We start from the raw sequence: 12845 nt of genomic DNA, 5'->3' as shown, positions 1-12845 counted from the left end.
TCCTGTTCCCAAAACCCCCACCCCAGAAGTGCACGACTTTCCCTCTTATATGCACTTCATTGATTTTGACATGGACCACACTAATGCTGTTTTGAACTGGATTTTGGTCAGTCTGGTGTGTTTTTTTTTGCAGAGGACTTGAATGGGCATCAGCACCAAATACATATGTTTTAGTATAACAAAAATGAGTATAAATGCTAGGCATATGGCACGTTAAAGTTAATTAATTGATTGTGTATTCTGTATGAAACTTGGTGGGAAATCAGTGTGTTAATCCTAATATAATCCACCAGATGACCTAAAATAGCTCAAAAAAAACAAATTAAGTCATCACTAACTCTTAGGAATTAAACTGGGTGGTAAACCTGAGATGGTTCCTTGACAAGTAAGGTGAAGGGCTTAAGATTCATCTGCTGAACTTGATAACTATTCCTGTCAAGTTATCAGTCCCAGTATTCTTATATTAATTTTGCACACTTTTATAATCTGTTTCTTTGCATTTGCAATATAAGATTTTTTTCTAAGGCATTCACTTTTATTGTATTGTGAAATATGGCTAATGTATAAATTGGTTTTATCAATGTTTAGTTCATTGCAACTTGTTTCACACTGATTCCCCTAAACTGGATAATAAGTATTATAATACCGATTTTAAGAATATACATATTTCAGTTCACACACTGGTAATTGCAGCAGCGGGTTTTTTGCTGCTGTGTTTTGAGATCTGCTTTTGGAATTTTGACTTGTCTATTCTCAACCTGATCATCTAAGTTGGGAGAAAAGTCAGCCTTACCTTCTAATGCCTTACATAATTGCCAAGTATAACTTCTGACTGATCAACCAAAGATGGACACTCTCACTTCTTTTGATTAAGAATGAAATTCAGAAAAGATTAGGAAGGAATTATACAGTAGAAAAAAATGAAACATAGTGAACTATTAGTTTCAGTTCCGCTTTTAGAACATACCTTGCAAATTCTTCATGTGACTTACTTGGTTTAGAATAACAGAATGCATTTTTGATTATTTTATGGAATATATGAATTAAGATAGTCTAGGATAGTTTTCCTAATGCTTCAAATAGCTTTAACTACAGAAAGAATGAGGCTTTTGTTCTTTTTTTGCAGCAACCGGCTGTGCAGCCAAACAATTAAAATGAATGATAATATGACATTCTGAACAGAATAAGCTATTGTGCAATGCTCCACATACAAGTTTAATAATAAAGCTCTTTAAAGAAAAGTGAGAAGTGTTGAAAACACTGGTAATTATCTTTATTTCCAATTATATTAGACGGGATGGGTTTGCAGTTTCAAATTCGAATTCATTGATCTTTTGCTCTTATTTTTGCCAAATATAGCTAATTTCTGCAGCCTTATACATCTCTAAGTAATGACAAAAACTCATAAAATACAAAAGGCAAAACTTTAAACAAAGTGATACCTGTCCTATTGTAAGTAAACTATTAAGAATAATATTTATTGCTTGACCTTGTGCCACACTACTTTGAAAACACAAACTTTCAATACAATGTACTAGCATTATCTAAGGCAAATTCTCCCATTATTTCAGTGTGGAGAGTACTGTTGAGAGGACAGGTGAATTTATACTTCAGGGTCAGACACTTTAACAGAATTGAAAAATTAGAGTCATATGATTTAATTAATGTGATCTGAAAAGTGGAAAAGAAATATTATACAAAAGGATCATGTACAGGAGATTACCTCAGTCAAGCCACACACAGAATTACAAAGAAAGAGAATGTATAAAAGTAGTAGGCTGATGAATTGGGATATAATGAAGGAATAGAAACCTGTGGTAGAGAGGTGGTGTGTCAGGAATGAAGTTTAAAAAATTAGGAATATACTGATATAATGAAACTGAAATTACTGATTCTCTAACATACAGGAAACTCCTATAATTTAGAAGACCACTTCACCCAGCATCTCCATCCCACCCTCAATTGTGATTCGGAGCTGTCTGTTGCCACTTTAGCTCTCCTCCGCTGTCTGATTTGACCTCAGATATTGACCTTTTATGTTATTACAGCAAAAGCACCATGAAAGCTGCAAGAACAATTATGTAATTTTTCTTGGCAGTTCTCCCGATCTATGGAAATTTTACCTCAATATCTCATTGTTCTCCAAAGAAATTTACAACATCTTGATATGCAAACAAAGTGAATAAAGAGCACAGTAGTGTAGCGGTTAGTGTAACGCTATTACAGCACCAGCAACCTGGCTTCAATTCTGGCCACTGTCTGTAAGGAGTTTGTATGTTCTCCCCATATCTGCATGGGTTTCCTCCAGGTGCTCCGGTTTCCTCCCACATTCTAAAGACGTGTGGGTTAGGAAGTTGTGGGCATGTTGTGTTGGCACTGGAAGTGTGGTGGCACTTGCGGGCTGCCCCCAGAACACTCTACAAAAAAGATGCATTTGACTGTGTGTTTCAATGTACATGTGACTAATAAAGATATCTTATGTAAAAATCTCAGACACTAATAAATTCAAAATTTTATTATGCACTGAAAGGGTGTGGGTGCCATTGGAAAGGCTAACACTTAACGCCTAATCCTAATTACCCAAAAAAATCTAAATGGCTAGACTTTTTCAGGGGACAGTTAAGGGTTAAACATGTTGCAATGCATCCAGACCAGACTGGGTAAAGGCAGCAGATTTGACATTTATGGACCCAATCGGTAATTTTGTGGTAACCATTACTGGTGGTAAAAAGATATTTGGAAAGATACTTTTTTTTCCCCAGAAAATTGAGACTGTTGCAAATGCCATATTTATGTGGCCATTCACACTTGTAAAACAGTTATTGCAGCTTTTGCAATAATAATGCTGAACTGTGACAAATTTGTTTGCTTAAAATATTTTTATTTGAACTTGAGTATTTACCATTTGAGTAATTGTTCTGGCAATGGCCAGCCAACCAATCCAATGCTAAGCAATGTGATTAGTGACACATAATCATCCAGTTTTTTGTAGGTTCAAATTCTGCCAGAATACGAAGGTATGAAATTCATTATGCAGAACTACAAGGAGTCTTTAATATGTAATTGGTGCCAACAGAGAAACAGATTATTAAACAAGATAGTGACACCCTTCTTGGTGGTATGTAAACTTTTCATAAATGAAGAGATTAGGTCATCTGCTTCCAGGGACAACTTTATTTAGCTAGTACCTCTAACATCGTAAAATTTCCTTGCACAGGAGCATTATCAAACAAAATTTAACATCAAATCAAATACGAGGATAGTACAATTAGTGCAGACGACCAAAGGTTATGTGGAAAAAACAAGTTTTAAAGAGGACCTTAAGGGAAAAGAGGTAGAAAGGTGGAGGTTAAGAACATAAGAAAAAGGAGCAGGAGTAGGCCATCTGGCCTGTAAAGCCTGCTCCGCCATTCAATAAGATCATAGCTGATCTGGCCGTGGACTCAGCTCCACCTACCTGCCTTTTCCCCATAAACCCTTAATTTGCTCCTTCCATTGGCAATTGACCAACAGTTGCAGACCTAGCACTGACCCCTACAGCATTCCACTCACGGACTGAATTCCAAAAATTCAACTACTTAGGAAGATAAAGATCAGAATTCCAGTGACCAAGGATATTACTGTCAGTCATACTTTTGAATTGGTTTTTAATTTAATTAAAGTTGAATCTTCATGTCATCACTTAAAAAACAATATTGCCCAATACTATACAGATTAAAAATATATCCAAAATAAGTTATGACTAAAGGTAATGTTTTAATTTATTTTTGTTTATTTCATGTTTCAGATTTCATCAGAGAAATCGCTTGGGAATTAACCAGAATTACCAACAATAGAAATTTAGAACTGTTTATCTCTATGCACAGGAAACTGGCTAAAATAAGAGTGCAGGTATTTCTTCAGGAATATGTAGGCACTTCTTTTCAGTAGAAATCCCAGAACTGATGTTGGGACTTCTACTCTTTCAAAGCACAATAACAAGGTGGTTTTAGAAGCTTAATGCACATTGATCAGTTCTGGGAGAAGATAGCACCGAAGATCTGCAGCAGATGAATGTAAGTTCTAGCACAATAGAATAAAGAACAAAAAAAAAAGGGATATTGCAAGGATACTGCTGAAGTAGCAAAAGATGAGGATGAAAAAGATTTTGGGTTTTAGCAAACACACCATGGACATATCCATCACTTTATAACAAGAAGAGTATTGATCTATATGGGCTAAATAGTAAACATCATCATCAACTTGCTTTTATACCATTTGTTAGTGTTGGAAATATCTATAAATGCAAGCCAAAAGAAATCATGATATACCCATGCATTCTGGTGACAGAGTACAGGAACGAGATCACAAACTTTATGTCATGGTGTCAGAACAACAACCTATCCCTTAACATCAGCAAAACTAAAGAGTTGGTTGTTTACCTTGTGGGGGTGGGGGGGCGGGGGGTGGAGGGAGTGATCACAATACAACCCTGTCCTCAACAACAGAGCTGCTGTAGAGATGGTTGGCAGCCTCAAGTTCCTTGGCATCCATATCACTAGCAACCTCACCTGGTCATTTCATACTGATGCAGTGATCAAGAAAGTGCATCAGCTTATTTACTTTCTTTGGCATCTGAGAAGATTTGGCATGTCCAAGAGGATTCTCCGAACCTTATATAGATGCACTTATAGGAAGTATCCTGACCAGTTGCATCTCAGCCTGGTATGGCAACTGCTCTGGGCTGACAGAACCTGCAGAGAGTGGTAAACACAGCCCAGTTCATCACAGGCTCACCACTTCCATCAATCCAGTCCACCTTCATGGTGCATTGTTTCAGGAAGGCTAACAGTATCATCAAGGATGCCTGCACTCTGGCCATTCCCCTTTCTCTCTTCTACCTTCTGGGAGAAAACATAGGAGCTTGAAAACCCAAATATCCAGGCTTAAGAACAGCTTCTTCCCCACTGCTATCAGACATCTGAACCTGTCACCTCTTTCACACCCCCTTCCTGGTGGTGCTGCCATGTCCCCATACTCTTAATTCTACCTCTTTTAGTTATTCCATTCTTGTCACTTCAGCATTTCTTTTTGCACTACTTCATTTTGCACTACAATCTTTGCACCATTCTGCTGTTTTGTGCTTGTTGTCGTACTTGTATTTATAATTACAATGTATACTGGTTACTCTGTGAGCTTCATGTAAGCAAGGAATTTCATTCCACCCTGGTGTATATGACAATAAACTAATCTGAATCTGACAAAAAAAAATTGACAGAAAGATGGAAGTAAATGCTATCTGCATAATCATGAAAGTGTCCTGTTTCTGATCATAAGTTACCATGTAGATGAGAAAGGCAATGCTTAAGGTATTCTTTTTGCACTCCATAAATCATACAATGATAATTCATAAAGAGCACAATATCTTCAAGCCTAAGTTTACATCTAATAATGCCATTATATTAACATCAGAGGAAATCTGGCTGCTTAGGTGAAGAAGAAACAATATGATATTTCAAAGAAGTGCAAGAAAGTGGAAATTATTGGAGGTCAACAAATGCTTGCTTAAAAACAATGGGCTTTAAGGATAATAAAGAAGTAGAGGTGCAGGGATTTAAGCGAGGAATTCAATAGTGTGGGACCTAGACAGCAAAAGGGAATCAAGTAGTCTCACAAAAGGAGGCCTACGCAATCTCCACTGAATCTTTCAAAGATCATCCAGTAAATCCCAGTTTCCTGCTATTTCCCAAAATCCCTGCAATCTACTCTTCCATGAATTTATCTACTTTCTTCTTGAAAGCTACAACAGAGTATGCTTTTACCATGTTACTCATTCAATAAAAATGGTTTCTCCACATCCATTGGCCTTTAATATGTAAGCTATAGTTACTGGCATCCAGCTATATGAAACAGTCTCTTTTTCCTCATATTAAAACTTTTCCTGCCAAGCATTTCTAACAAGTCTCTTTTTTCGACTTATCTGGTGAACCAAGAAACAAATCTAAATTCATCTTAAGAAGGCATATTGGCTGAAAATAGATCAATCTTGCCTTAAAGTTAATAGTAGAGTAAGAATTAAGATCATGCATCTTGGACTGTTAAACTCTTGAAAAGTATAGAATGTGCCATATTTTCTTGTTTCAAAGAAGTATAACATTTAATGAAGAGGGTGTAGTGGAAAACAGTATGGATTTGAGACAGTGGAAAGATTAAGAAAAGTGATGGTGAAGTAAGCTGGATAGATGGAAATTAATGCGGTGATTTTGGATGACATTGGACAATATCATCCAAAATAACTGTATTAGGGGATGGAGTCAACAATAGTTCATACATCATACACCAGAGCTAATGATGCATCTCTGGGAAGAAAAGCCATTACTGTTGTATCTCTAGCTCTGACTGCATGTTAAAAACTCAAAGTGAATGGGGTTCCATCCTGTTGAAGGACATTGGAGACCAAACTAGATTTTAGTAAAAGTGAATTTTTAATACAAACCAGTTTGAAATTCAACCTGAAAAGGCACTAAATTAACAGCCTGGTTTTTATAGGACACAAAAGGTTCAAAAAGTAGTACAGTGAAGTTGCTGTTTCATTTTCCAGCAATAACAATCTTTATCTTGATAATTATATAAAATATGAAGTAACAAGAAAAGGATGAAGAATATTCTCTACTTTTAATTAAAATTCCCTCAGCTGGCTCCCACAGAAATGTGATCTAGGTCTAAGGAAGCCGCAGGTGATAACTGTGGGACCTGTTTTACTATGTAAAAAAGTCATCCATTGTAATGACTTAGTGACCTATTTCCCTTATCCTTCCTGCTCTGACTGAAGGTCAGACGTTAATATTTACAGGATTATAATCAGTCATTCTGACTCACTGATGCTACAGCTTCAATGCTTCTGAATGCAATGGTGCGTGAAACCTGTAATATGAAAATGTTTTGAAGCTATTGTTTTACTTTTAGATTTAACCTTGTAAAAACAATTAAGTACTGTGTCACAATAAACTCCATTGGCTACTTGCCATCCATACATACATCCATGCTGGCTTTCTCTAACCAATCCCAATTGGCCAAGTGACTGATAATTCTGTGATTTTTGTTTCTAGAACTTTCTCTGCCACCAAGATGAAACTTAATTTATAGATCCAAGGACTTTCCAACGCAGTGGGAATGAAGTGTTTATGTACTGCGACATACATTGACATGCTTCTCATGAAACTCACCAGCCTGAAGTGTTGACTGTTACTTTCTGCACTAATGCTGCCCGACTGCTGAATATGTCCAACATTCTGTTTTATTTCAGATTTCAAGAATCTGCTGTATTTAACCTCATTGATTTGCTTTTTATTTTGAGGAAACAACTTTGATTCCATGACCTCCAAACATTTCAACTGCAGTTCATCTTGGTTTCATATTTATGGGTGTACACTTTCAAAAAAAGCACTTAGAAGTGATTGCATCCAGAACAGGCCCATTTCTATATTGCTGCTTGTTAGGTTCATGTTAGTTTCCCTTCCCTTCTTGCTTTCATTAATTGGTCATGTCCTATCATCCTCTCCAGATGCATGTAAGAGACAGAATGCTCTGCTCTCCACTCCCTCCTCACCAACCCTGACGTTGAATTCTCCCACTTTAAGTAATCCCAACGTGCCTCTTCTTTTCTTCCTTTTCTTAGCCTCTCTCTTTTTTCTACCCTCTTTTTTTCCTCCTTACCTTTGTCCCATCCTTCAGTGGATCTGTTCTTCCCTCCTCCCCCGCACCCGCCTACCACTATCTCTTACCTGCATCTACCTATCACCACCCTGTGCCCACCCACACCACTCTTTTGTCCACCTATCACTACTCTGTTTTTCCCTCCTATATATTGGGCTTCCCCTTTTCCTATCTTCAGTCCTGAGGAAAGGTCCTGACCCGAAATGTTGACCACCTGCTTTTCTCCACAGATGCTGTCTGACCTACTGAGTTCCTCCAGCATCATCATGCTTTTCATCTAGATTCCAACATCTGCAGTCCTCTTGTTTGTCTGTTGCTGACAAACAGTTCTTTATAAAGTTCTTTATAAACTTAGGGAACTCCAACAATTATTCCTTAGACTGTTTGAATGCGCTTGCTGCTCTTCCCTAGCGAAAGTGTTAATCAAAATCTCACCTTTGCATGAATGCACCAGAGGAAACTCAATCATGAAAACTTCAGTATTTTTTGTCGGCAAGGAACTATATCTTCACAGTTGAACACGCGCCTTTAAAGTCTTCCTGCTATCGTCTTGGCAACGACGCAGGGTTGAGCGCCATGACGCCACGAAGAAACAGGCAATCAACGTTATCGTATTGGAATATATTTACGCGGCTCTTCCGTTTATCCTGCCGTGGCCGTTCCGTGTCTGATTGAGGTAATGTCGGAGAGGAGCGGGGTTGGAGCGGTGGGAAACGATGATGGCCACTTGTTTGTACGAGAGGGAGAGAGGGAAGGAAGCGCTTATATTTCAGCGCTACCGTCCGCAGGGACGACCCGACAGTATTGCCTCCGACCCTTTCGCTGGGACACGCGAGTGCGCCCCTCTCGGAGGGAGGCCTAAACATCAGCGGTGGGGGAGAACCCGCCCTGGGAGGTTCTCCATGTGGCCATCTCGCCAGCGAATGGGCCAGGTGTACACTGGAAGCCTACACCGTTTCACCCTTGACGTTGCTGCATGCCCCTTCTGCAATAATTAAAAGAAAGTCTTGCACTCATAAAGGACCTCGCCCCAAAGCGTGGTCACTGTTGTAATGCAAGGGGGGAAAAAGCTCCCACAAACGGCAGTGTGAAAATGAGTAATACACAAAAAATGCTGGAGGAACTCAGCAGGTCAGGCAGCATCTATGGAGGGAAATAAACAGTTGACGTTTCAGGCTGAGACCCTTCATCAGGACTGGAAAGGAAGAGGGCAGAAGCCGGAATAAAGGGGAGGGGAGGGGGGAAGTGGAGGAGCAGATGCAGGCTAGATAAAAGGTGAGTTTTTCTCTACATCGGTGATACCCGACGCAGATTGGGTGACCGCTTCATCCAGCACCTTAGCTCCGTCTGCCGCAACAGCCAGGACCTCCTGGTGGCCACCCACTTCAATTTCACATCCCACTCCCGTACTGAAATGTCTATCCATGGTCTCCTCTATTGCTACGTTGAGGCCAGATGCAGGTTGAAGGAACAACACCTCATATTCTGCCTTGGGAGTCTCCAACCTGATGGCCTCAATATCGATTTCTCTAACTTCTGGTAACCCCCACCCCTTTTTCTTCTACCTATCATCACTCAGCTTAAATTTAAATTTTATTTACAGCGTGGTAACAGGCCCTTCTGGCCCAACGAGTCCGTGCCACCCATTTTAAACCCAAATTGACCTACCTGTACGTCTTTGCAATGTGGGAGGAAACTGGAGCACCTGGAGGAAACCCATGCAGACACAGGAGAACGTACAAACTCCTTACAGACAGTGACAGGAATCGAACCCTGATCACTGGCGCTGTAATAGCATCGCGCTAACCACTACGCTACCCTTCCTCCCTCACCCACCTACCTACCTTCCCCCTCTCACCTGAACTCACTTATCACCTGGACTTGCCTATCACCTGCCTGTGTGTGTTTTCCTCCCCCCCACCTTCTTATTCTGGCTTCTGCCCTCTTCCTTTCCAGTCCTGATGAAGGGTCTTGGCTGGAAATATTGATTGTTTATTTTCCTCCATAGATGTTGCCTGACCTGCTGAGTTACATAGAAACATAGAAAAACTACAGCACAATTCAGGCCCTTCGGCCCACAAAGCTGTGCCGAACGTGTCCCTACTCTAGAAATTACTAGGCTTACCCATAGCCCTCTATTTTACTCAGCTCCATGTACCTATCTAACAGTCTCTTGAAAGACCCTATCGTATCCGCCTCCACCACCGTTTCCGGCAGCCCATTCCACGCACTCACCACTCTCTGAGTAAAAAACTTACCCCTGACATCTCCTCTATATCTACTCCCCAACACCTTAAACCTATGTCCTCTTGTGGCCACCAATTCAGCCCTGCGAAAAGGCCTCTGACTATCTACCCTATCAATACCTCTCATCATCTTATACACCTCTATCAGGTCCCCCCTCATTCTCCGTCTCTCCAAGGAGAAAAGGCCGAGTTCCCTCAGCCTGCTTTCATAAGGTATGCTCTGCATTCCAGGCAGCATCCTTGTAAATCTCCTCTGCACCCGCTCTATGGCTTCCACATCTTTCCTGTAGCGAGGCGACCAGAACTGAGCACAATACTCCAAGTGGGGTCTGACCAGGGACCTATATAGCTGGAGTTCCTCCAGAACATTTTGTGTATTGCCCCAGATTCCAGCATCTGCAGAATTTCTAGTGTAAAAATGAGCAACCTGTTTGAGGACCATTACTGGCATCTCCACACGACATTCCCTCCCTAATCCCATCCTACCTTTTGATTCTTTGCATTTCAGGGAAGCTCAGGGGAAGTGTAAAGAGAATGTATTGTGGAGACCAAAAATGGATTGGCCATGGTCTTGTTGAATGATGGAGCAGGCGAAATCCTGTTTTTTTTTCCTTTTTTTTGGGGGGGTGGAATGCAACGTTGAGGTTGCAATGTAGGGAGATTGCAATGGGCTGAATGGCCATGCAGTGGATTTAAATGCCGTGCACGGTCGGGCTGGTTGCATTGCACTGGGATCCGTACATTGAACCGACTCCCTGGGCTGCCAACCGGCTCCGCGCCGCCAAGAAAAAACACCAAGGGCCAAGGAGGGTGACGCGAGGGCTGCCGGGAGGTGTTGTCCCCGGCGTCTTCAATCCTGTTTCTTATAATCTCATGATACAGTGTCATGGGATGTTTTGCATCCACTTAAAGAGCAAACAGGGCTTTGGTTTATTGGCTTCTCACAGTACAGCACTTGCAGACCCATGTGTCAGCCAAGATGTTTCTGCTATAGATGAAATTGCCATCAAAAGAACCAAACCTAAAGCTGTAAAATTGTTCCCTGTACAAGAACATTTCCTTTAATTTCAGATTGGACTATTGTCCCACAAGACCTATCATTGCGGAATGGATTGGTTAATGACTCCTAGGTGTGGCTGATTCATGCAAAAAGATGTCCCAATTTGCAGAGGCTTGTTCAGCAAGCAATGTATTTTTCTAGATTTCTAGTACAATCCCAGGTCATCATGGAATAAAAATAATTCTATGGTGTCTCCTGTGATTGTTGAGTACCAGCAACCTATTTCATTTTATCATATTGCTGTTATTTTATGGCTATGTGTCTCATTTTGCTGAGTTTATTCTTTTCCGTATATTAACAGTGTATTCTAAGAGAGATGCTACTGTTGAGAATCTTTCCACAAATGGGCAGTCAAATCTTGCTTTAATAACTACACAGTAATTAACAAATGGCACACAATAATTGCTTTTAACTGTACCTTTAGCTAAATAAAACATCCACGGTATTTTACTAGTGCTTTCAAACAAAATTTGACACCAAGCCATACAGGGATGTTTTAAAGCATCTTCAGAAAGATGAAAGAAATATACTGGTTTGAGGTTGACATTTCAGTATCTAGATTATGAACATTCCATTAATGGTGGAGTCGTTAAAAGAGGTCTAACAGGCTAGAATTGAACGAGAACACTCATGAGGTTATAGGGCTGGTTGTTAAAGAGATGGGATGAGGCCATGGAAAGATTTGAAACAGGACTGAGAATTTTAAAATCAATATGTTGCCATATCTCAAACTAAATTAGTTAAGAAACAACATGCCTACAGTGCGAATGGATCTTGAAGAGGGATAAGACATAGACTTGGTTAGGTAATCCAGCTTTCTGTTTCAGGAGAACTCAAGTTTCTGGAGTATAGAATGTGAGAGTTTGAATATGTGAGCATTGGAATACCAAAGTCTGAAGGGGGCAAAGGACTGGATGAAGGTTTCAGCAATAGAGCAATACAGGCAGACTTGGACAATGTTATGAAGGTGGAAATAGAGAGTTGTTGTTGTTGGAGTGGAAAGAATAGAGATAACCTGGTGTCAAAGTCCCTCCCCAATCCTTACATCTAGGTTTTGTGCAAGGAGTTGTATAAATGGAATTTATTCATACTCCGTGTAATGTGCCATTGGTGTTCAGCTCTTCCTTTATATTTTTTATAAAGATTTCAATTGGTGCCAGCTGCTCCCCCTATTCGAGAAATATCTACCAGAATCTCATAAAAAGACATTAATATCTCAGAGTAGGAAACCTCGATTCCACCCATGTTTTTCTCTCTCCATATCTGCTGCTGACCTGGTTGGTATATACAGTTTCCTGTTGTTTCCTTTTATAGATCATTAAGGACCCACTCTGTTTGTCTTGACTCTTTGTTAAAACATTTATAAAGTTTCTAAAAGTGTTTACAAAATTGATGCATTATTACTTTGTTATAAATAAACTAATAAGAAATGTATTTGTTTTTAAACAGCCATGCGACGTTTTGATACTCTACAATAAAGTGCTCAGTATGGCACTCAAATTAATGTGGTTGGCTCTTGGAGTGGTCAGGGTACTGTGGTGCTTGGCACCACAAACAGGCTACATACATCCTGATGAATTTTTTCAATCTCCAGAGATCATGGCAGGTAAAGCAGTTGATGCACTTGTTTTAGTTTTTTTTTCCTTACTAATAATTTGTTTCTGTTTGTTCTTTCCCAAATAAATCCCTTCATCTGTCTTGCATTCACAGTTTAGAGACTGACATCACTTGGCACAGCATGCTGACATCTGCATTATTTTGAGTTCCTGGACCTTTTGCTTTAATTTACTACCTGACCGCAATTCATGTAATTTCACAGGCCAATTTAAAACTGGAAAGTAATT

General features: G+C 39.9%; 1 protein-coding gene across 1 annotated transcript in view; it reads left to right on the top strand.

Annotated features, from left to right (window-relative positions):
* Nucleotides 1-8254: 8254 nt before the first annotated feature.
* The window catches only part of LOC127571820 (GPI mannosyltransferase 4-like), a 7617-nt gene continuing 3026 nt past the window's right edge, over nt 8255-12845 (top strand). The window contains exons 1-2 of the mRNA XM_052018554.1: nt 8255-8371; nt 12451-12607. Of these exons, the coding sequence (XP_051874514.1) occupies nt 12490-12607 (118 nt within the window). The 5' untranslated portion in view covers nt 8255-8371; nt 12451-12489. The remainder of the gene's footprint in view (nt 8372-12450; nt 12608-12845) is intronic.

This window comes from Pristis pectinata, chromosome 6 (assembly GCF_009764475.1).
Source record: "Pristis pectinata isolate sPriPec2 chromosome 6, sPriPec2.1.pri, whole genome shotgun sequence".
NCBI lineage: Eukaryota > Metazoa > Chordata > Chondrichthyes > Rhinopristiformes > Pristidae > Pristis > Pristis pectinata.
The sequence above is the reverse complement of the archived record's forward strand: the minus strand, read 5'-3'. Positions and strand labels throughout refer to the sequence as shown.